At 50.4% G+C, this 25,162-nt stretch overlaps 1 protein-coding gene across 2 annotated transcripts; it reads left to right on the top strand.

Annotated features, from left to right (window-relative positions):
- Positions 1-7: 7 nt before the first annotated feature.
- Positions 8-25,098, top strand: DDX54 (DEAD-box helicase 54). 2 transcript variants are annotated; one of them, XM_053587893.1, is made up of 20 exons: positions 8-223; positions 2,943-3,072; positions 5,638-5,708; positions 6,296-6,484; positions 6,605-6,654; positions 8,880-8,921; positions 9,049-9,144; positions 10,671-10,792; positions 10,959-11,020; positions 11,127-11,258; positions 12,619-12,829; positions 15,934-16,068; positions 17,823-18,053; positions 18,353-18,426; positions 19,421-19,621; positions 20,674-20,816; positions 20,898-21,011; positions 21,612-21,716; positions 22,132-22,244; positions 24,485-25,098. In XM_053587893.1, exons 1-20 carry the CDS (start codon positions 50-52, stop codon positions 24,715-24,717), a joined length of 2,628 nt encoding a protein of 875 aa, XP_053443868.1. In that variant the 5' UTR covers positions 8-49; the 3' UTR covers positions 24,718-25,098. The 2 variants fall into 2 exon arrangements, with proteins under 2 accessions (XP_053443868.1, XP_053443869.1); XM_053587894.1 differs by lacking the exon at positions 6,296-6,484.
- Positions 25,099-25,162: the final 64 nt, after the last annotated feature.

Raw genomic sequence — 25,162 nt, 5'->3', positions numbered from 1 at the left:
GCGTCCCCGCAGACTCCGCCCCTCCTGGGTTCCCAGCGCCAGAGCCCGCATGGCGGCCGGCACGCGCCTGGCGGCCGGCCTTCGGTCGCGAGACGCTATGGCCCAGTGGAAGAAGAAGAAGGGGCTCCGAAAGCGCCGGGGCGCGGCCTCACAGACCCGCAGCAGCGACTCGGAGGATGGCGAGTTTGAAATCCAGGCGGAAGATGACGCCCGGGTCCAGAAGGTACGAGCGCGGGACACACTCCGGGGCCGAAGACTCGGCTCTCGGCAGCCCCGCGGCCTGTTTCCTCAGCTGAGGAAGGGGTACTGCAGACGGTAGGAAAGAAGTCTGCAGGCCAGGGGTCAGCACCGCCAGTCTGAGCATGAGTCTCGGGGCCATTTGCCCCCAGGGTTCCGCGGCCTGAGCCTTCCGATTCCGCGGCCTGGGGTCTTCGGGCCTTCCTACCGGCTTTTGGTGGAGCGCCCCTCATTGGCTACCTCCTGCCCAAGGGGCGGGTCCTAGTTTCCATTGGTCCAATGAAAAGTGCGGGTGCAGAAGATCTGACTTTGAGAGTTTAGGACATTCTTGGAAGGTAGAGTTAACGGGAGATCTGAGCTGGTGGTTTGAGACGGTGACGGCAAACCTCTGGAAACTACATGATAGTAAATTAAACTTGTATTTATTGATTGTTTACTATGTGTCAGGCTCCATGATAATGATTACAACCGTTATCATTTAATCTTCACCCGGACCTAAGTGCTGCCGTCTCTGTTTTTACAGAGGAGGCAACTGAGGCCTAGAGGGTGAAGAAACTTGAACAAGACCTCACAGCTTGTGAGTTAGAGAGCCAGGGTTCTGGGACTGTCTGGTTCCAGGGCTTGTGCCATTTCCACTACTGAGTGTCATATGAAGGCACATGGGGAGGGGATCAGTGTGAGCACCAAGTGGGCAGAAGAGCTGTAGTCCATCACTTCCCACAGGTCCCCACAGTCTTGGGCCCATGTGGGGCCTGACACAGATTAGGCTTCTACAGATTCCTCTTTGGCTTTATGTGTGGTTCAGACCAAGGAGAGATTGCTTAACCTCTCTTGCCCTAGTTTCCTTATCTGGGGAAGGCAAATGATTGTATGTGTCTCAAAGATTGTTGAAAGATTAAGTGCCATACATTTAATACATCTTACTTATTCAGCAAATCACTGGGGCATCTGTATGTCTCAGGCATTTTGATTTTGTGTACCTAGAGCAGGAGTTGGTGCACTTTTCCTGTAAAGAGCCAGATGGTGATTTTTTTTTTTCTTTTTGAGACAGAGCCTCAAGCTGTCACCCTGGGTAGAGCACTGTGGCATCACAGCTCGCAGCAACCTCCAACTCCTGGGCTTAAGCGAATCTCTTGCCTCAGCCTCCCAAGTAGCTGGGACTACAGGCACCCGCCACAATGCACGGCTATTTTTTGATTGTAGTTGTCGTTGTTTGGCAGGCCCCGGCTGGATTCGAACCCGCCAGCTCTGGTGTATGTGGCTGACGCCTTAGCTGCTTGAGCTACAGGCACTGAGCCCAGATGGTAAATCTTTTAGGCTTTGTGGGGCTATGTAAGGTCACTGTTTTCTTTGGCAGTTTATTTCCTTGTTTCTTACACAATCCTTTAACATGTAAAAACCACTTTTAGCCCACAGACTGTATAAGACAGGCTATGGCTTTGACCTAGAGGTTTATTGTCAAGCCTAGAGGGTCAGACTGGGAAGAACATAGACTTTGAAGCCAGTGTTCAGATCTCTGGTCAGCACCTTGCTGACTGTGTGACCTTGGGCAGGTCACTTTACTTCTCTGTGCCTTGGTTTCCTTTTCTGTTAAAATAGACATGATGGGGCAGTGCCTGTGGCTCAGTGAGCAGGGCGCCGGCCCCGTATGCTGAGGTTGGTGGGTTCAAACCCAGCCCCGGCCAAACTGCAACAAAAAAATAGCCGGGCGTTGTGGTGGGCGCCTGTAGTCCCAGCTACTCGGGAGGCTGAGGCAGGAGAATCGCCTAAGCCCAGGAGTTGGAGGTTGCTGTGAGCTGTGTGACGCCATGGCACTCTACCGAGGGCAATAAAGTGAAACTCTGTCTCTACAAAAAAAAAAAAAAAAAAAAAATAGACATGATGATAATACCCACATCATAAGGTTGTTATGAGAATTAAGTGGATTAATTTATATGAATGTGCAGAGCAGCACCTGGCTTTGTGCCATGTAAGTTTTAGCCATTCTCATGAATTAATAGTCCACAAATGCTGTTTCTGAGAGGAAAGGGACAGCTGTAGACTGAGAAGACTCCCCACAGGATGGATCCAGGTTTGGTTTAGCTGTGCTAGGACATCTGGGTCCCAGATGAGCAAAGAAAAGGAGGCCAGGCATGAGAGAGAGACTGGAATTGGGGTGATGGATCAGGAAGGAGATTGGCTGGGAGAGGGGGTGGCAGGACAGCTTGGAAAAGTCTAGTACCTTACACTTAGTAGGTGTTTTGATTAGCTTTTTAAGGGTTTCTAATGACAAGCCAGGATGATGATGATGGTGATGGTGGTGGTGATGATGTCACCAGTTATGTGCTAGGCACCTTTCTAAGCTTTAGGCTTACCCATTTAATTCCACAACAACCTGTGGAATTAAGGCCTGTGCTGTTGCCATCTTATCTTCCAGATGTGGAAGCACAGGCTTAGGGAGATAATCCCTTGTCTGAGGTCTCACAGCTGGTAAGTGACAGAGCCGAGATTCCAGCCAAGGCAGTCTGTCTGCGGAGCCCACTCTAAACTTCTTCCTGTCCTAGCCCTGGAAAAAGAGAACCTGTTAGCAAAGAAGTTGTGTGATCTGGTAGGAGCATTATAGGCTTGAATGGAGGTGGGGCAGGCAACGGGATAGACCCCTCCCTATGCATAGTGGTCTTGATTGTGCCTGAAGTGATGTTGCCTCTGTGTTTCTCCCCTTGCAGCTGGGACCTGGCAGACCCCTGCCCACCTTCCCCACCTCAGAATGCACCTCAGATATAGAGCCAGACACCCGGGAAATGGTTCGAGCCCAGAATAAGAAGAAGAAGAAGTCTGGAGGCTTCCAGTCCATGGGTGGGTGAGCGAGCTGGGCATGTAGAGACTTTGGGGAGCAGCGGGGGATCACCACACCCTCTGATCTCAGTTACAGATGTCCCCTCTAGGCCCAGCACTGTGGCAGGTATCAGGTAGATAGGAGGAGCAGACAGGGTCTCTAGGGTATTCAGGGCCTTCTCATGGGGTCACCAGGCTTGACATAGGAGAGAACAGTTAGTGCAAGCCTGGGGAAAGATAGTGGTGGTGCAGGAATAGACTAAGACAGTCAGGGATTTACTGCTCACTTTTCAAGGGGAGGGAAAAGATAGGATGGTGAATGGTATTGGGACACCTGGCTAGCCGGAAATAATGCTGAACTCTCTTGCTCTTTACAAATTGGTAGCAGGTGGAGCAAGGATTTAGTGTAAATATCTATATGAGTATTTGTATAATCTTAGAAAGGAAAAGAAGACATTTTTAAGTGTGGCCTAAGCACCATTTGAATTTTTTTTTTTTGAGGCAGAGTCTTACTTTGTTGCCCTAGGTAAAGTGCTGTGGCATCACAGCTCACAGCAACCTCAAACTCTCGGGCTTAAGCAATTCATTTGCCTAAACCTCCCAAGTAGCTAAGGCTATAGGCGCCCACCGCAACACCTGGATGTTTTTAGAGATGGAGTTTCCCTCTTGCTCAGGCTGGTCTTGAACTTGTGAGCTCAGGCAGTCCACCCGCCTGGCCTCTCAGAGTGCTAGGATTACAGATATGAGCCACCACGCTTGGCCTCATTTGAATATTTTTTTTTTTTTAGAGACAGAGTCTTACTTCGTTGCCCTCGGCAGAGTGCCGTGGTGTCCTCCAGCTCTTGGGCTTAGCCATTCTCTTGCCTCAGCCTCCCGAATAGCTGGGACTATAGGTGCTTGCCACAATGCCCAGCTATTTTTTTTTATTGCAGTTTGGCCAGGGCTGGGTTCGAAACCGCCACCCTCAGTATATGGGGCTGGTGCCCTATTCACTGAGCCACAGGTGCCGCCCTTAAATTTTTTTTTATTAGACATGTGCATGGGGCAGCACCCGTAGCTCAGTGGATAGGGCGCTGGCCACATACACCCAGGCTGGTGGGTTCAAACCCGGCCTGGGCCAGCTAAACAACAATGACAACTGCCACAAAAAAATAGCCAGGCATTGTGGTGAGCGCCTGTAGTCCCAGCTACTTGGGAGGCTGAGGCAAGAGAATTGCTTAAGTCCAAGAATCGGAGGTTGCTGTGAGCTGTGATGCCATGGCATTCTACCAAGGGCAACATAGTGAGACTCTGTCTCAAAAAAAAATTAGACATGTGTATGCCCAAAAGCAATATAAGTTAATCTAATGTAAATGCTGGGAATATATTTGCAACCTATGGGATAGATAAAGGATTAATACTTCTAATATACAAAGAGCTCTTCCAAATCTATAAGAAAAAGACAGACACCTTGATACAGAATTGGGGGAAGAAAATGAATAGTCTTTTCACAAGCAGAATATCAACAAGGTGTGAAACTTAATCAGTCATCAAAGAAAAATAAGTAACAACATCTCTACGTCTCTGTGTGAATATTTTTTGCCTTTCTGAACCAGGAAGATAAACGATTGACCAAAAAGCAACTGAAACTTGGTGCTTTTCTATCTCCAGGCCTTCTACTTACCCTTATATCTCTAGGCGTCCAAATCATATTCAGTCCTGAAAGGCCACTCCCCCACCTTTTAGAATCATGTGTGTCACTTTTCAACACCCACACCTGCACCTGTCACAGGCCCTTGTCACTTAACATCCTTTTCTTCTTTTTTTTAAATTATTGAGAATTTTGAACATACAGAAAAGAATACAGTGAGTCTCCACGTACCTAACCCCTATCTCCAACAGACTTTAATAGTCTTGATTTAGCCATACTCCTGTCCTGATTGATCCTGAAGTACCCCAGACATCCTGTTGTGTCTGTAAATACTTCACATACCTGTAAGGGGTGCAGAACCCTACCACACCTAAAACTAACACACAACTTCTCAGTGTCATTGAAGGCCCCATCAGTGTTCAACGGTCCCCTATTGTCTCATGACATTAAGAATGGACACAGGCTCAGCGCCTGTGGCTCAAGCAGCTAAGGTGCCAGCCACATACACCTGAGCTGGTGGGTTCAAATCCAGCCCAGGCCCGCCAAACAACAATGACGGCTGCAACCAAAAAATAACCGGGCACTGTGGCAGGTGCCTGTAGTCCCAGTTACTTAGGAGGCGGAGGCAGGAGAATCTCTTGAGCCCAGGAGTTAGAGGTTGCTGTGAGCTATGATGCCACGGCACTCTACCCAGGGTGACAGCTTGAGGCTCTGTCTCAAAAAAAAAACAAACAAAAAACAAATGAGTGGGCACAAAACAGCAGCCAAATAGGACTCACGCAGTTGATACACTTGTCTCTTAAGTCTCATTTGAACTTTCAGTTTCTGCTTTATCAATTTTCTTTTTTCTCCTCGCCATGTATTTGTTGACAAAGCAGTCATTTGTCTTGTGAAGTTTTTTGTGGTGTGGTGTTATAGGGGTCCCCAGCCTCTGACCCTTCCCATGTCTCCCCCAGGCTTGAGCTACCCAGTGTTCAAAGGCATCATGAAGAAGGGCTACAAGATACCCACGCCCATCCAGAGGAAGGTGAGAGAAAAATGAACACACACACACGAAAAAAAAAAAAAACAGAGGAAGGTGGGGGCGGTGAGGGGAAGAGAGGTGACTTGGCCCTCCTGTCTGGTTCTGAACGGAACCCCCTTGTCCCAGCTGTCCTGCCCATCACCCCTTTTACACTAGCTGAAGTCTTCTGCCATGTGCCATTTCACAGGTGGAAAGAGTTGGGCCCACTGCTGGGTTTCCACATAGGCAGCTCACAGGTACCCTGTCATTTGGGGCTCCTGGTTATTGTCCTCAGATGTTTAGCCAAGTGGGAGGCAGTGTGTCTCTGAGGTCCTAAGGAGAAGGATTAGACAGGGAGGTAGCATCTGGTTCACCCTGAAGAAAGATGTTTCAATATTGCAGAGTTGGGGGTAGTGAGCTGTACATCCCCAGAGGCATGCAAACAGGCTCTTATGAGAATAGGCAAGAATGGGATCAGGGCTGGGTGATAGGCCCCTGCACATTCACTGAGATCCCCTAGCATTCCCACTTCCCAGGGCCTTGAAGCTCTGGCTCACGTGGTGTTTGGGTGCTGGAGCTGAGTCCCAGCCTCTCTGCTTGTGCCTCTCCAGACCATCCCAGTGATCCTGGATGGCAAGGACGTGGTAGCTATGGCCCGGACGGGCAGTGGCAAGACAGCCTGCTTCCTCCTCCCCATGTTTGAGCGGCTCAAGACCCGTAGTGCCCAGACTGGAGCCCGTGCCCTCATCCTCTCACCTACCCGAGAACTAGCCCTGCAGACCATGAAGTTCACCAAAGAGGTGTGTCTGGGCCGGGGTGGCAGGCACTGGGGCTGCTTCAGTACCAGGAAGGGAGGATGTGAGTGGGCTGAGTCATTTCACCCTCACCCTGTCTCAATCAGTTTCTCTGTCTCTCCACAGCTGGGCAAGTTCACTGGCCTCAAGACTGCCCTGATCCTGGGCGGGGACAAGTAAGGGCTCCCTTACCTCATGCCATGGTCACTACCATACCTCCATGTCCCAGAAATATTAGACTGGTTGATTATTAATCAAAGTGACTTCTTTGCACATTAAAAAAAAAAAAACCTAGTACGTGGAAACATGCAATAAAATATTGAAATAAATTGCCTACAGAAGCATTGTCCCTCAGACAGAAATTCTTGTACTCCTGAAATAAAACTGTTGTCTCATAGGGTCAATTAAATGGGTAGCATAGATGAATATGTTTTAATATACCTAACTGCAGGTTGTTTAAAAGTAGAATGTGCAGGGCGGCACCTGTGGCTCAGTCAGTAAGGTGCCGGCCCCATATACCGAGGGTGGCGGGTTCAAACCCCGCCCCAGCCAAACTGCACCCAAAAAATAGCCAGGCGTTGTGCCGGGCGCCTGTAGTCCCAGCTACTCGGGAGGCTGAGGCAAGAGAATCGCTTAAGCCCAGGAGTTGGAGGTTGCTGTGAGCTGTGTGAGGCCACGGCACTCTACCAAGGGCCATAAAGTGAGACTCTGTCTCTACAAAAAAAAAAAAAGTAGAATGTGCAAAAATCAAGGAAAGTTTGTATTCAGTTCAAATTTGTAAGATGTATTATTTCCTGAAACGTTCGCACCATCCTCCCAGGTAGCATTTGCCATATCTGTTTTGCAGATGAGCAAACTGAGGAAGTGATAGGCTTAGAGCCAGGCAGTGATTCCATATTCAAGTTGGGATTGAATCTAGTCTCCTGGCTGACCCCATTCCCTATCTCAAAGTTTCTGTCACAGGGAAGCCCCAGTGCCACCGTTAAGTCTGGGCAAGGTAGCTCATGCCTATAATCCCAGTACTCTGGGAAGCTGAGATGGCTGGGGATTGCTTGAGCTCATGAGTTCGAGACCAGCCGAAGCAAAAGTGAGACCCCCATTTCTTAAAAAAAAAAAAAAAACTAACGGGGCATTGTGGTGAGCGCCTGAAGTCCCAGCTACTTGTGAGGCTGAGGCAAGAGAATCACCTGGGCCCAAGAGATTGTGGTTGCTGTGAGGTATGATACCATAGCACTCTACCAGGAGCAAGAAAGTGAGACTCTGACTCAAAAAAACAAAAACCAAACAAACAAAAAACTAGCCCTGGTGATGCCCATAGGTCAGGGGGTAGGGCACCAGCCACATACACTGAGGCTGGCAGGTTCGAACCTGGCCTGGACCAGCTAAAACAACAATGACAACTGCAACAACCAAAAAATAGCCAGGTGTTGTGGCGGTTGCCTGTAGTCCCAGCTACTTGGGAGGTTGAGGCAAGAGAATCGCTTAAGCCCAAGAGTTTGAGGTTACTGTGAGCTGTGACCCCACAGCATTCTATCCAGGGTGACAGCTTGAGACTCTGTCTCAAAAAAAAAAAACCCCACCAGCCCAGGCACAGTGGCTTACATCTATAATATTAGCACTTGGGAGGCCGAGATGGTTGGATTGCCTGAGCTCACAGGTTCGAGACCCGCTGGTGCCAGACCAAGACTCCATCTCTGAAAATAGCTGGGCTTTGTGGCAGACATCTGTAGTCCCAACTACTTGGGAGACTGAGACAAGAGAATCGCTTGAGCCCAGGAGTTTGAGGTTGCTGTGAGCTATGACGCCATGGCACCAAGGGTAACAAAGTAAACAAAAACAAAAGCAAACAAAAATCACTCTTGATTCTCAGAGTTTGCTTTTCAGTGCTTTTATCTACATTGTAATTTATTAACTCAATAGTTTGGGATTGTTAGAGCCCCCTAGGGAGTCCTGGCCCATGCTTCTGGGTCCTACAGGTGTCCAAAGTATGTTTCAGAGGACTAAAGTTAGGGAGGATGCCCAAAAGTTTTAAAGACAAGAACACAGAGATCAAGGGAACTTGGGTTCTATTTGGAGCTGGCAGATCCAGGGTTAATTGCTAGCTGGCACTGTTGGTGGAAGGCAGCTTTATTGCTACCTGGAACAACAAAGGAAACAAGGTGGTTTTTGTGGTTTGAGCCTATCTGCTTGGGGAATTCTTTGTTGTAGCAATTTTTTTGTATGTTTCAATTTAAGTGTTTTGTCAAAGCAATGCCTTTGCCTTCTATCTCAGTAATAGCCTTTCCTCAGTTACGGTCTGTATTTTTGAAGATGAAGTGTGGGACCTTATCTGGGCATTTGATTATGGGAAGGGAGAGAACTAAAGAGACCTGTTTAAACTAATTATTTCTTCCTTACCTAGAATGGAAGACCAGTTTGCAGCCCTGCATGAAAATCCTGACATGTGAGTTTGTGCATTGGGGGTGATGCTTTGGCGTCCCTTCCTATTGTCTGGTGAAGGGTGAGAAGGCTGTGGGGCTATGGTGGTGGCCTTGGCCCTGAGGTGACCTAGCCTATGCATGCCCTTCCAGAATCATTGCCACACCTGGGCGGTTGGTGCATGTTGCTGTGGAGATGAACCTGAAGCTGCAGAGTGTAGAATACGTGGTATTCGACGAAGCAGACCGGTAAGGCTGCAGTCAGCTCTGAGTACTTATGTCAGTGTCTCTAAGACTGGGAGGGCTGAGGGAGGGAAAGCCAGCAAGGGGAAGGTTCCAAGTGTGGACTGTAGACCGCAAGCAATGCTGCAGCTCTTCTCTTAGGCTCCCTGACTACTATTTTTAATTTCCACTGTTGGTGGAAGGCAGCTTTGCTGTTACCTGGAGCAACAGAGGGAATAAGGTAGGTGCTGTGGTTTGAACCTGTCTGGTTGGGGAATTCTTTGTTGTAACAATTTTTTTGTATGTTTCAACTTAAGGCTCTTGTCAAGGCAATGCCTTTGCCTCCAATCTCTGTAATAGCCTTTCCTCAGTTATAGTCTCTATTCTTGGGGATGAGGTGTGAGACTTCACCTGGGTATTTTTTTATTTTTTATTTTTTTTTAGAGACAGAGTCTCACTTTATTGCCCTTGGTAGAATGCCATGGCGTTACAGCTCACAGCAACCTCCAACTCCTGGGCTTAGGCGATTCTCTTGCCTCAGCCTCCTGAGCAGCTGGGACTACAGGCGCCCACCACAACGCCCGGCTATTTTTCTTGTCGTTGTTGCAGTTTGACCAGGGCCAGGTTTGAACCTGCCACCCTCGGTATATGGGGCGGGCACCCTACCTGCTGAGCCACAGGTACTGCCCGTGGGTATTGCAAACAGCAATAAAACAACTAGCATGTGATTTCAACGTTTTTTTTTAAATTTTCATTAAAAATTTTTTTTTTTTAATTTTTCTTTGTTTTTGAAACAGTCTCGCTATGTTACTCTTGGTAGAATGCCGTGGCATCACAGTTCACAGCAACCTCCAACTCTTGGGCTTAAGCGATTCTCTTGCCCCAACCTTCCAAGTAGCTGGGACTACAGGTGCCTGCCACAAGCCCGGCTATTTTTTTCTTGTAGTTCTGGTTGTTTAGCAGGCTGGGTCTGTTGGAACCCACCAGCGCCGGTGCATGTGGCTAGTGCCCCAACCACTGAGCTGTGGGCGCCAAGCCAAAATTTTCATTTTTTTTTTCAAAGAGGTTTCTTAATTTGTTTTTGTTTTTTTTTTTTAAACCATGAAGTTGAGAGCATGGACTCAGCAGCCAGATAGGCGTAGGCTCAAATTCTATCCCTGCTACTTCAGCTCCATGAACTTGGGCAAACCACCAAGGTGCTCTGGGCTCCTCTGTAGTTGAGCACTGGTTGCCGTGGCCACAAAGTAGGAATAAAATAGCATGAACCACATGGGATCTGTGAGGACCAAAGACCTATGAAGTACTTAACATGCTTAGCACAGAGTGAGGCCTGTAACGGTTTTATTTCAACATGAGTTGGTAAGAAACAACTGAGAGGACAGATTCCTGACTTCAAGATCATTGTCACTCATGAAGTTGTGAGCGAGTGGAGTGAAAGAAGTACATGAGGCACGTGGCAGGCATCTTGTGATCAGGGACAACTGAGGTTGGAGCTCCTTGGGGTGGATCCCCCATTCTTATTAGATCCTGCCCCCTGCCTTCTGCCCTCCTAGACTCTTTGAAATGGGGTTTGCAGAGCAGCTGCAAGAAATTATCGCCCGCCTCCCAGAGGGCCACCAGACCGTGCTGTTCTCTGCCACACTGCCCAAACTACTGGTGGAGTTCGCCCGGGCTGGTGAGTGGGGGTGGGGGAGGGCCTAGTGGGGTGGAGCTGCTCTCTGGTGGCTGCACACGGAATTGCAGCTCCAAGATCCGCTGTGGGTAGTGCTGGTTCCCATAGGAGAGGCCCAGTGGTGTCTTCCCCAGTCCCCGTCTCGGTAACCCCGCCCAACCTTCCGCAGGCCTCACGGAACCCGTGCTCATCCGGCTAGACGTGGATGCCAAGCTCAATGAGCAGCTCAAGGTGAGGCTTCATCTGTCACTCTGTCCTAGCCTATATGTCCAGATGGGCCCTCCAGGCCCTTGGCCAGGGACCCTGTGAGCCAACCCATGTGTCCCTCTCCCCATAGACCTCCTTCTTCCTGGTGCGCGAGGACACCAAGGGTGCTGTGCTGCTCTATCTGCTGCGCCATGTGGTGCGGCCCCAGGACCAGACCGTGGTGTTTGTGGCCACAAAGCATCACGCCGAGTATCTCACAGAGGTGAGCAGGGCCCTACGTCCATAGGGCTGGGGCCTCTCCTGTGGGGACCAAGTGGTTCCGTCTGCCGCCACCAGAGCGCAGCACTAGAGCAGAACATGGAACTGCAGGGCTCAAGTCCTTCAACTTTTTATTAGGAAAAACTTAAGACACATATTAACATTAGAGAATAGTTATAATGAACCCCTGAGTACTTGTTATCTACATGTAACTGTTACCAACTTATGACCAGTCTTGATTACCTATTATTTTCCCTTCTATCCAGGTCTTCTGAAGACCTTTCCTAGCCACACTATCATTTTCCTGTAAATTCTCAGTATTCAATGTGTTTGAATTTTTTTTTTTTTTTTTGAGACAGAGTCTCACTCTGTTGCCCTAAGTAGAGTGCCCTGGCATCAGAGCACATAGCAACCTCAAACTACTAGGCTGGATCAATCTTCTTGCCTCAGCCTCCTGAGTAGCTGAGACTACAGCTGCCTGCCACAATGCCTAGCTACATTTTCTATTTTAGTATATCAGACCACTTGCTCAATCTGATCTCAAACTCCTTGAGCTCAGGGGATCCACCCATCTTGGCCTCCCAGAGATGCCGGGATTACAGGTATGAGCCACTGAATCCGGCCTAGTGTATTTGAATTTTTAAAATTGAGACATAACTTACATTCAGTAAAAGCTATATAAAATGCCCTTGTTATATGTGAGCAACATGACCCCTGGCTGGATCAAAGCATGGGGCCCAGTGCCTTGGCAACCCTGAGTCCTAGGAGCCACTCCTGAGGATGTGACTCACTGGGATCATGTACTGTTAAGTGAACACATACTTAACAGTGCTTCCTCTGTACACCTGGTGGGGTCACTGGTGAATTAAACCAAAACAGTAATTTTTAAATAGTAAATTTTAAAGAAGAGTTAACCCTTTCACAGCCCTTCCTATATTCCAGGCTGTGTTCCCAGTATATTAACTCATTTAATCTGCATAATAAAGTTACATAGAAGGAGCAGTTATTCTCTTCATTCTACACATGAGGAAATCAAGGTACACAGAGAGGTTTGGTAACCTGCCCAAGGTCACACAGCTTGTTAGTGACAGAGTCAGGATGAGGTTTGTATCCTGGGGTGACACTTGAGCACCTATCACCTCCTTTGATACTCAGACAACCCTACAGAGAGGTGGGAGGTGATATAAGCCCCACTTATATCAATGAAGATACTAAAATGGGATTGGGATTCCAGTGCCAGACTCCAGAACCAATTGTCTCATCTCTGCATCATGTCATCCCACACCCCCCGCCATGGCCTGGCCTCTTCTCTTCCTCCTCTGAGTCTTCTCACATCCTTTTCCTCCAATCTTTACTCTGAGCAGCTGCTGATGGCCCAGCATGTGAGCTGCAGTCACATCTACAGTGCCCTGGACCAGACAGCCCGCAAAATCAACCTTGCCAAGTTCACACACGGCAAGTGCTCCACCCTCATTGTGACTGACCTGGCTGCCCGGGGGCTGGACATCCCACTGCTGGATAACGTCATCAACTACAGCTTCCCTGCCAAGGGCAAGCTCTTCTTGCACCGTGTGGGTAAGGACCTGGAGCTGGACAGGATGTGGGCTGGGGCTCCAGGTCTCAGTGGGAGCCAAGGGCACAGGGCTTGACTCTTGCTACTATACGTGGGGAATCTAAGGTCCAGGGAAGCACTGATAAATTAAAATCCATGGGAGATGTGCCCTGGGCTTGATCCTAATGGTGGCCCTACAGCGCTGCATAGGTGATCTTCCCTCTCTTTCTGTGTTCCCCAGTCCTGGGTTTCATCTGTCGCTTTCTCACTGTGATACTTGACAAAGTGGGCCTTCAGCCTCCTCCTTCCTGCTGTCCTCTCCCTGAAATTCTCTTTAGCTTTTCTCCTGGATACCTTTGCAGCTTGTAAGTACCTGCCTCCTGCCTCTTGTTCCATCAGCTCCAGATGGCACCCTCTGCCTTTCCTGCTTTGTCACATCAGGATGTTGAGCCCCTGCCTTTCCCTCAGCACTCACAGGCCAACATACTCCATTTATTTAATTTATTTTTTGAGACAGAGTCTCGCTTTGTCACCCTTAGTAGAGTACTGTGGCATCATAGCTCACGGCAACCTCAAACTCCTGGGCTTAAGTGATTCTCTCTTTTTTATATATATATAGTTTTTGGCTGGGGCCGGGTTTGAACCCACCACCTCCAGTATATGGGGCCAGTGCCCTGCTCCTTTGAGTATCAGCCTCCCAAGTAGCTGGAACTATAGGTACAACACCTGGCTATTTTTAGAGATGGTGTCTTGCTGTGGCTCAGGCTGGTCTTGAACCGCTGAGCTCAGGCAGTCCACTTCCCTCAGCCTCCCAGAATGCTAGGATTACAGACTTAATTTTTTTTTTTGCAGTTTTTGGCCGGGTCTGGGTTTGAACCCATTACTTCCGATATATGGGGCCAGCGCCCTACTCCTTTGAACCACAGGCGCCGCCCTACAGGCTTAGTTTTTTATATTTCTAGAGACATAGTCTTGCTTTGTTGCCCAGGCTGGTACAATTATAGTTCACTGAGGCCCCGAACTCCTGGGCTCAAGTGATCCTCCTGCCTCAGCCTCCCAAGTAGCTAGGACTAGAGGTGTGTACCATCCTATCTGGCTAATTTTTTTTTTTTTTTTTTTTTTTTAGAGATGGGATCTCACAGTGTCAGTCAGATTAGTCTTGAACTCCTGACTTGAAGTGATTTTCCCACCTCAGCCTCCCAGAGTTCTGGGATTACAGATGTGAGCCACTGCACCTGGCCTTTTAACTTTCTTTTTATTACAAAGGTAATAGGATTTTAACATGAACTTTGGGGGATACAGATCAACTCATAACATATTCATTGTAGGAAAACAGGAAAGACAAGTGAAGCACCCAGAGGACAGTGAGTCACCCAGCCTTCGCTGATGATTGGGACAGCTCAGGTTCTGGTGTCAGGCTCTGGTCCAAGCGTTTACTTGTAGCACTCTGCGCAGTGGGCACTGTCAAGCATCAGCTCCATTTTTCAGATGAGAAAACTGAGGCCAGAGAGGTTGACTAACTAGACAGGTGTCACATATAGGTTGCTGAGTGGGGAGGCCAGGATTGGAACCTGAACACGGATGGTCTCTGACTTAATGGTCCAATTTGTGATACTTTGACTTATGATGGTGCTCACACAACCACTCTGTTTTTTACTTTCAGTACAGCATTCATTAAGCTTCGTAAGATATTCAGTACTTTATTATAAATACAAGCGTTGTGGTGGATGATTTTACCCAGCTGTACGCTAGTGTAAGTGTGCTGAGCACATTTAAGGTAGGCATGGCTAACCTATGGTGTGCAGTAGGCTTAGGTGCGTTAAGTGGGTTTTGTACTTATGGTGGGTTTATTGAGACATAGTCTCATAGTAAGTCTGTGAGGCCCATCGGAAGTCGAGGAGCATCTATAATCTCATTTCGGAGACCACTGTCTCCCATTGCTCTCTGATGACATGACCCTTATTTTGGTGTATGTCCTTTTCCACCTTCTAATTTTTCTTTTTTCTTTTCATTGTGGTAAAACATACATAACATACAGTTTGCCATTTTTAGCCATTTTCAAGTGTACAGTTAAGTGGCATTAAGTATATTTACTTTGCTGTGTAACTGTCACCACCATCCCTTCCCAGAACTTTTTCATCATTCCTAATCCAAACTCTCCTCATTAAACAGTATCTCCCTCAGCTGCCCATAACCACTGTTCTACTTTTTTTGACTTCTAACTCATAAGTATGTATATCACATGTATAAATATAGGTAAATGGGGTAGGTGTGTGAGAGAAAAAACTGGTGGACAAGGTTTCTTTGAGTTGCTCTGCCTATGATTGAGCATCATTGAATACGAATATTCTGGCTGCCCAGGGCAAGGTGGAAGAACATGCGGAGAGTAGAGTTCTCTGTCCTGCCACCCTCTGGGCAGGGCTCATGGTGGTCTCCATCTGAGTCTCCAGCCTCGGACCTTGGGGAGTACATTTCCCTGTGGGTACCATCCGTTGTCTCCTACTTTGTTACTCTGTGGAGGGCTAGTTCTGCATGTCCCCAGAGAGGTCCTCAGGAGCCCCCCAAGGGGAATTTCTCATGTGCCACATGACCAACAGGGCGAATCAGACAACCTCAAGTGAAATTTCCAAATGTTGCAATACTTTGTTTCCCAAGATACAGTTACAAACCAAAATGTAACGATATGTATGAATTTACATAACAGAAAATCAGAGAGCCAGGGTGTGGTGACTCATGCCTGTATTCCTAGCACTTTGGGAGGCTGAGGCAGATAGATTTCTTTCTTCAGCTCAGGAGTTTGAGACCAGCCTGAGCAAGAGCGAGACCCTGGCTCTACTAAAAAAATAGAAAAACTAGTCGGGTATCATGGTGGGTGCCTGTAGTCCCAGCTGCTTGGAGGCTAAGGCAAGAGAATCACTTAAGCCCAAGGGTTTGAGGTTGCTGTGAGCTATGACACCACAGTGCTCTACCAAGGGCAACAGAGTGAGACTCTGTCTAAAAACAAAAACTCAGAAAATTGGGACCACATTGGCTGTTATTTTCATAGCCTGCTTTTTTTTTTTTTAACTTTACCATATATTGTGAATGTTTTTTCCTTTTCTTAAGCTTGACCATCTACTTCTTGTAGGCCGTGTGGCCCGAGCTGGCCGAAGTGGCACTGCCTACTCCTTGGTGGCCCCGGACGAAGTCCCCTACTTGCTAGACCTGCACCTGTTCTTGGGCCGTGCTCTCATTCTTGCCCGCCCCCACAAGGAGCCCTCAGGTGAGTGGAGGCTGGGCTGGGGCTGAGGGATCTGCTCCAGCTGGGGTTCAGCCCTATCCTGGGTTTGGGAGGAGGTAGGGCAGCTTTGATCCCAGGGGAAAATCCCTGTACTTTAAACTTAGGATTTCATATAGCAATCCAGAATTGTGGTGTCTACTGGGAAATGGTTTAATTTGGCCAGGCCAAGTCTGCCTTTTCCAGGGATTATTCTTTTTTTTTTGGTTTTTTTGGCCGGGGCTGGGTTTGAACCCGCCACCTCCAGCATATGGGACCGGCGCCCTACTCCTTGAGCCACAGGCGCCGCCTCCAGGGATTATTCTTAAAGGCAGTGCTCAGCTATGACATCCCTCAAATGTGGAGACACCATCTGCCAACTCCTCTTGTCTGTGTGGCCTGCCCAGCCCCTACAGGCACCTGATTTGAGACCTTGCACTTGATTAAGTTTTTAGGGGAGCCAGAGGAAGGAGAGACTCGAGTTTCATCCATAGCAAGCTCACAGATGATTCCTCTATGCGCAAACTCCAGAATGAGAATGCTTGGGACAGGTGACAGCAGTCCTGATTGTCTCTGTCCGTGAACCTCCACTGTGGGCCACACCCATGGGCCTGCTAGGTAGTAGGCACCCAAAACATCTCCTGTCATCAGTCCATTTGTGATGGAGGGAGGGCTGTCGTCCCTCTGCTTTATAGATGAGGGAATAGGCTCAGAGAGGCCCCCGCCATGTGCCATATAGGAAGGAGGTGGGGGAACTGAGATTCAGGTCTGTCCAGAGCCCTGACATCCATGCTCAGAGAGAACATGGCCAGCCTTCCCACCTCAGAGACCTGGTTCCCCTCCACCTTGGCTACCAGCAGCATTCACTGTCCAGGCCACAGCTCCCTAAGGTGCCCACTTGGCCCCATAGTATCCCAGCCCGGGAACCCCTACGCCTGGAGGGACTTTGAAAGCACATGCTGCAGCAGGAACTATTTTGGATCAGAAACGAGGGCACAGGAAGGGGCTGAGGGTGGTGAGGAGGGGCTCTTGTGGGGTCACTGGAGTGGAGCCTCAGTCAAACTGCTCCACGGGTAGTCTGGAAGTAGGGGCTTGAAGAGCAAGTCGGAGGAGCTCCCCTGGGAATGAAGAAGAGTGCTGGTGTCAAACTCCAGTCAGGGGTTGCTAGGAGGGCCCTGTTTCAGCCCCAGGGGCAGGTGATAGGCAGGAAGCAGGAGGAAGTGGACCAGCACTCTGCCCTGAGCATGTGACCCTGCAGCGTAAACAGATAATGTGGCTGTGGGGCTTTATTTACAGACCAGGTGGCCAGGCCCTGGGCTGTAGTTTGTCGACCCCAGGGACTGATTGATGCATTCAGGTGTCTGGGTGTAGTATCTGCCTAGGAAGTGACAGTTGCTTTCTTTTTTTCTTTTTTTTTAATTATTTTTTATTAAATCATAACTTTGTATATTGATGCATTTATGGGGTTCAGGGTACTGCTTCAATATACAATGTGAAATGTTTACATTGAACTTAGTAACACATCCATCACAATTATACTCAATTCTTAATAGTTTTGAAATGAACCATTGCATCATGCAAATTAGGTGAGGTCCCGGCAAATACCATATCCTCCCTGACAGTTGCTTTTGCAGTGATTGTTCTGTAGCTGTTATCCTATGGCTTGGAGGCCAGATTGGGACCTGGGGTCAGGCAGGGTCAGGTTGTGGGCAGGTGGGCCAGGCAGGGAGGCCCTTGACCAGGCCCTGTGTGGGGTACAGGTTTGGTTGGTGTGGATGGTGTACTGGGCCGGGTGCCACAGAGCTTGGTGGACGAGGAGGACAGCGGCCTTCAGAGTGCCCTTGAGAAGTCGCTGGAGCTGCGGGGCCTGGGGCGTGTGGCTGACAATGCGCAGCAGCAGTACGTGCGATCCCGGCCAGCGCCCTCACCCGAGTCCATCAAGAGGGCCAAGGAGCTGGACCTGGCGGGGCTGAGCCTGCACCCTCTCTTCAGTGAGTCCCTATGCGGGGCAAGGGGTTGTTGGGGTGGCAGGCAGACTATGTAGAGCAGGGGTCCTCAAACTTTTTAAACAGGGGGCCAGTTCACTGTCTCTCAGACCATTGGAGGGCTGGACTATAGTTTAAAAAAAACTATGAACAAATTCCTATGCACACTGCACATATCTTATTTTGAAGTAAAAAAACAAAACGGGAACAAAGACAATCACACCTCCTCATGTGACCCACGGGCCACAGTTTGAGCACCCCTGGTGTAGAGCCATCCCCCAGTCTTACACCTCCCATGCTTCCAGGCTCATGCTTCGAGGAGGAGGAGCTGCAGCGGTTGAGGCTGGTGGACAGCATCAAGAACTATCGCTCCCGGGCGGTGAGTGGGAGCCGGGCTGGAGCTGTGCTCTGAGCTTGGGACAGTAAAAGCCTAGAGCTGGCAGGTGGCAGGTCAGGGGTCACATAGGGGCAGTCGTGGTGCCAGATGTGGATTGCCCTCCTGACCCTGGTAGAGATTTTCATCTGAGCATATAGCTCCTTTTTTTTTTTTTTTTTGAGACAAAGTCTCACTTTGTCACCCTTGGTAGAGCGCGGTGGCATCACAGCGCACAGCAACCTCAAACTCTTGGGCTCAAGAGATTCTCTCGCCTCAGCCTCCCAAGTAGCTGGGAATACAGGTGCCTGCCATACCCAACTGTTTTTAGAGATGGGGTCTTGCTCTTGCTCAGGCTGGTCTTGAACCTGTGAGCTCAGGCAATTCACCCGCCTCAGCCTCCCAGGGTGCTAGGATTACAGGCGTGAGCCACCGTTCCCAGCCCTAGGATAACAGGGAATTTATAGCTTCTTAACCTCAGCCTTGGCTTTGACAGCATCTCTAGAGATGCCCTTTTTCTGGAACCATCCCTGCTGGTCCCTGGCAGGTTCTATGGGGCAGCTATTCCCTACCACTTACAGATGGCTCACCAAGGGAAGTGACATACTCATGGCCTATTAGAGGCCTCAAGAGCTGGCTTTCCAGAGCTTTCTTTACTCTGTCCCACCTTTTGGCTCACACTAAGCACCCCATCTTGTGCATGTGGGAGGGGGTTTATAAAAGGAAGGAAAGACCTAATTAGGTATAGGCAGCTAAGATCAAGAAAAAGGAGAGGGAGAGTGTCATGGTTAAAAGCAGCAGTTTCAGAGTCACATAGACCAGGGTTGATAAGCTTTGCTTATCCTAGCTGTGTGACTTTAGGCAGATTATTCGCCTTCTCTGGATCTCTCTATCTGAAGTGCAGATAATGAAGAAGAGTGCCCATAGAGAGCGTACCACACGGGGAGGGTGGGTGAGGTGGGAGACCGGTGAGCAGAGGACTGTGGTGTCTCCTCCACAGACCATCTTTGAGATCAACACCTCTAGCCGGGACCTGAGCAGCCAGGTGATGCGTGCCAAGCGGCAGAAGGACTGCAAGGCCATTGCCAGGTTCCAGCAGGTGCGGCAGAAGGGTCTGGTGGGCCCAGTCCTGAGCCATTCTGTACTGCAGGAGGAGCAACCTGAGAAGGAGGAAGAGGAGGACCCAGGAGAGAGTGTTGAGGTACAGGCCCCACCCTGGGGACCCTGGAGCGTGGACCTAGGGTAGAGAGAAGGAGGTGGTTTAAGTCCTAGTGGCCCATGGGTGTCCTCAGGGCTTTGAGTAATGGGTGGGGATGGATGCAGTGACTTAGTCCCAGTTTCTCCATCAGCAGAATCAGGGGGTGGTAGGTACACACCCACTGTCCCTCATCTAAAATCCTGAGGCCGATAAGTTTGGCATTCGGGATCTTTAGCATACAGACACTATGATATACCATCATTAGAGTCTGGGGCATCATGAGCTGTCAGACACATCAAAGGTTCTGCAGCAAGACATGTGAGTCTCCACACCAAGGGCCCTCACACAAATTAGGTAACCTCTGGTTGGCTGAGGTCCGCTATTGCCACCAAGTGAATTTCAGGAAAATTCATTTCTCGGGTGCTGTGGACTGGGGCACTGCAGCCAAGAGGCTATGGAGCCTACCTCTGGGGCCTGCTGTGCAGATTCAGTGCCCAGTGCATGCAGGAGCCCACAGGTGCCTGGCAGTTTCAGCGTGTCAATGTCAGTCCCAGCCTGAGACTGGGCCGGGCAGAAAGGAGCAGAGGAGGGACTTTTGGCAATGGGCAGTGTCAAACCTTGGGCCTTTGTGCCAGGAGTCAGGGCTGGAGGTCCATGAAGTGTCCTGTCCACCTGGTAGGTAATTCCTGGGCCTGCATGTCCACCCGTATGTCCCAGTATGTGTTTCATTTGGACAGAGGATTCAGTAGCTAAAAGCCTAGTTGAAGACCCTTTAGACTGGTCTGTGTTTTATAGAGTAGGCCAGGCCCAGAGAGGGGCAGGGCCTTGCCTCAGTCATACAGCTGGGGGCACTGAGCTGGAACTGGAACATGGGTCTCTCCGTGGTTAGTACCTCACCTCCAGCCACCTGTCCTGCCTTTCCTGGCCCTTGAGGCAGGGGCTGTGCTGTGTGTGTGTGGGAAGCTCTGGCAGCGTCCTGTGGCTGGGCTCGTGGGCAAGGAGGCCAGGTGGTACCCCAGGGACTGGAGGCATGACGCTGGGGCTTGGTCTACCAGAACGTCTTCACAGAGATCTTGGGCCGGAAGCGGCAGCAACCAGGACCCAACAGAGTAGCCAAGAGGCGGAGGGAGGAGGCTCGCCAGCGAGACCAGGAATTCTATATCCCCTACCGGCCCAAGGACTTCGACAGTGAGCGGGGGTGAGTGGCTAGCTGGGTTCTGGGTGGGGCAGGTAGGGCCAACCGGGTCCCCCATTAACCCAATCAAATCCCTCCCAACAGCCTGAGTGTCGGTGGCGATGGGGGGACCTTTGAGCAGCAGGTGACTGGTGCTGTCCTGGACCTGATGGGGGACGAAGCACAGAACCTGACCAGGGGTCGGCAGCAGCTCAAGTGGTGAGTGAGCATGTGAGCCTTGTCTGGGCCCCTTCCACCACCTGCTTCCTGCCCCACCCAGTGGGCAGAGTTACCACTTGATATTCTCACTCCCATGTTACCACTCCCATTGTGATGACCTTGCCTGTCCTGGCCTCTTCATTTGATCTTACAGCACAGGGATCTTGATCCTGCCTGTCCTTTTTGCTGGTTGGTCTTTCTAGGTAGAACAACTGAGGCAGTGCCCCCAACTGTATGACTGAACCTCATGACCCCTTTTGCTCATAAGACTCTCAGTCTAGCAAAGTTGGATGGACCCAAGGTCACAGAGCCAGGAAGTGGCAAGGGATTGATTGGAGACCCTCCATCAGGCCCTTGTCCTTGAGCTAGGGTCTCAATGCTGGTGCCAACCCCTGACCCACACTCTATTTTGAGTCCTGGATTGCCAGGGAAAGGTGAGGAGGGATAGGAAACAGACCTTATTGAGTGCCAACTGCATGCCACACATGGCTGCACTTTAAAACACAAACAACCCAGTGAAGTCAGGTGAGGAAACAGGCCCCAAGGAGCACCGCAGGCCATCTCCTTCCACGACAGCCCTCCTAACTCCCTCTTCTGCAGGGACCGGAAGAAGAAGCGGTTTGTGGGACAATCGGGACAAGAGGACAAGAAGAAGATCAAGACTGAGAGTGGCAGCTTCATTAGCAGCTCCTACAAGCGGGACCTGTATCCAGAGGGGCGGGGCCTGGGAGGGGCGGGGTCGAGCGGCTTCAGCAGTGGCTCCAATGAATGGGCCCTAAGTCTGCAAGGGGGCGGGGGCGGGGAGGGGTTAGAGAGAGACGGTGCCCAGAGGCTTCAGAAGCACCAACCATCCTAATAAATGGGACTTGAGTCTACTGGGGGGCGGGAGCCAGGGCGCGGGGCCGAGTCTGCTAGGGGGCGGGAAGGGGCGGGACTGAGCTGCTCCAGTAGCTGCAATACTAATAGGAGGCACCTGTGTCTGCTGGGTGGGCGGGGTTGAGCGCCTTCCTCTGTTGTGTAGGTGGGACCTGTAGCTGCTTGGGCGGGAGGGGAGGCGGAGCCTGCTCAGCCCCAGGGGCTTCGCGACGCCACACGCAGCTTCCTTAACCGGGCTTTCCAGCTACCAGAAGTGGAAACAGAAACAGAAAATTGATGATCGTGACTCGGAGGAGGAAGGGGTATCTGACCGGAGAGGCCCAGAGCGAAGAGGTGGGAAGCGAGGCCGCGGCCAAGGTGAGAGCCAGGGTAGCCAGTATGGGTGTGCAGGTAGACAGGGTTCGTGTCTGGTTAGAGAACAACTGAGGCAGAGGGATATAGACCTGGGTCTTTTGGGCTGGACGCTGCCAAAGCCTTGGGTCCCTTCATGGGCCCCATGTCACATATGTTCCCCCTTCCCCTGTCCCTCAGTGGCACAGATAGTCACTAGTACCACCTGACAGGGCAGAGCCAAGCCTCAGGTGCATTATCCTGACCCCTTCCCACTTCACAGATGAGGCAACTGGGATAACTGTTGGTAGTTGACCAGTTTGTCTAATTCAGCCAGTTGTCCAAAAGCCTAGGGAACACATGAGGGTTCCTTGTGCCAGTGCTGCTATCTAGCCATTTCTCACCTACAAAATGGGCAGGGGCATGCGGTTCAACCTAACAAGAACTGAGCATGGAAAGATTCTCTGTGGACATACTCAGGGTGATGCTCTTTTTAACAAGGCCATAGGAAGTTCATGTTGCATAAGGTGCCAGTCAGAAAGCAGCTCTGGCTCAAGGAGGAGGTGATTGCTGGGGAGGTTGAAGAAGGAGCTTTCTGAAAATGTGGGTTGGCCAACTCCACCCACAGTGGCCCTCCCAGCTCACTGTCTTTGACATGCTCTGAAGAGAGGGGACTGAAGCCAGGCCCCCTTTTATCCCCACCACTACTTTCCACTGTAAGCTTGCTGTCGGGGAGGGACTCCCACTTGCTGGATGGTGACAGGCTTATGTCCTGGACATGACATACGTGGCCTGGGAGGCGAGAAGACTGCAAATGCTTTACAGGCAGGGAAACCCAGGTGGCAGGTGCAGTGACGGAATCTGGGTCACCTAGGTGCCTGCTCCCTCCCACCTGCGGCCTTCCCTGAGGAGAGGGGAGGTTGGGACCATGTCCCAGCATGTCTTGGACTGACCCTGCATGTAGGCCCCCCGCTTCCTGGAGGCTCTGCCTCTTCTGTGTCTTTGTGACCTTTGGCCTGGGGCCTGTTCTCTTTCCGTGACTTCCCTTTGGCCTTTCTGAGCTAGTTCTTTTATCTGTGGACACGTCTCCTTGTCTGTCAGCATCACTCCTTCCCTCTGTCTCCTCTGTTCCTCCCTCTCTTGCTCTTTCTGTCCTTGACGTTTCTTGCTTTCTTGGTCCCTGTCCCTCTCTGTTTCCCTCTTAGTATCTCTGTCCCAGAGAACAGAGGGTAGGTGTGTCCCTGCCCCCGGATCCTCTGACACTTCACTTCTCTTTCTGTGGGTGTGTCCCTGCCCCCGGATCCTCTGACACTTCACTTGTCAGCCCCCATTTTTACCTGGGTAAAACAGCACTGCTGTGGGCACTGACATGCAGTGGGTGGGTTGGGCTGGGCTGGGCTGGGCTGGGGGAAGCAGCAGTCCATTCTCCCCTGTGCTCTGTTCTTATTGGAGCTGATGGCCCTTTGTTAGACACCGTGGCACCAATGGAAATATTTGGGACTGCCTTAGTGATCATCTGCCAGGGCACCTGGGAAGGCCACTGTTGTGGGCAAAGAGGAGGATGATGATGATGACACAAGGCTTAGTGGGAGGCAGGTGGTACTCACCCTACCAAAAAACTAGAAGAACAGACTGCCCAGTTATCTGGCTGGGGCAGAGCTGTTTTCCTCTGCTGCTGCTACTTTGTTCTATGTCCTCAGACAAGTCTCTTCCCCTCTCTAGCCGCCTGTTTCTCTTCTGCCTAAAGGAGAATTAAGCTGCAGCCCTTTTCATCTGTCAAGCCTAGGACCTGCAGTCCCTATAGGCAGAGACTGAAGTCTGTCTTGGTCACTGCTGGTGCCTCAGTGCCTGGCATATAGTAGGTGCTCAATAAGTGTGTGTTGGATAATTTTAATAGTAATAGTTTACTATGGGCCAGCCATTGTTCTGAGCACTTCACACATGTAAACTCATTAAGTCTTTACAAGGACCCCTAAGGCCGTTAGTCATAATTCACAGATGGGGAAACTGAGGCCCTGGGCAATTGAGTGACATACCCAAAATCTAAGTCACAGCTGGGATTTGAACCCCAGCATTTCTGGTCTGAACTTCTATGCTGTTGACCACTACAGTACATTCCTAGACCTTTATTAGTCTCTACTGTGTACAGATGCTGGGGCCAAAGCATTGAGCATTGAATGGGAGCAGGGGAATAGTCTGGGAGCATCTGGTAGGAGACAACATCAGTTGACACACAGGCTGTGGTCCTTGAATCCCTCTTCTGGCAGGTTCATCCCAGCCCCGCATCCCAGGCACCCCTGCAGGCCACGTGCGCTCCGAGCTCAAGACCAAACAACAGATCCTGAAGCAGCGGCGCCGAGCCCAGAAGCAGCGCTTCCTGCAGCGTGGGGGCCTTCAGCAGCTCTCTGCACGCAATCGTCGCCGTGTCCAAGAACTACAGCAGGGCGCCTTTGGCCGGGGTGCCCACTCCAAGAAGGGCAAGATGAGGAAGAGGATGTAAGGACCAGGACCTGCAGTAATTTGCTGGGCCCTGGTGTGGACATCAGTAAACGTTTCCTCACACTACTGCGTGCCTGTGCCTGGCACCAGGAGAGCTCCCTGCAGGAGCCAGCATCTGTGAAAAGGAGTGCTGTATGGCCACAGAAGGGCAGCAGCTGCCTCTGCCTAAGACAGAGACATTTGAGCAGGGTCTTGAAGGGTGTGTAGGAATTCACCAACAAAGCCAGGCAGGCCAAGACATGAGTTGGCAACTCAGCTGCTGCTGCTTCCACGTATTCTGGGTTCAAAGATCGTGGCTACACAGGCCTGAGCCCTGAGTACCTCAGGGTCCAGTGATGAAGTTTTTTAATGTAATAAATCTTTACTGAGCACCTCTGCTGGACCAGAAGTATAGAATTTACTTGGGGAGTGGAATGGAGAGATAGGGACTAAAATCTCAGCTAGGT

This window comes from Nycticebus coucang, chromosome 4 (assembly GCF_027406575.1).
Source record: "Nycticebus coucang isolate mNycCou1 chromosome 4, mNycCou1.pri, whole genome shotgun sequence".
NCBI lineage: Eukaryota > Metazoa > Chordata > Mammalia > Primates > Lorisidae > Nycticebus > Nycticebus coucang.
Note: the sequence above shows the minus strand (reverse complement) of the source record. Positions and strands in the feature narration are given on the sequence as shown.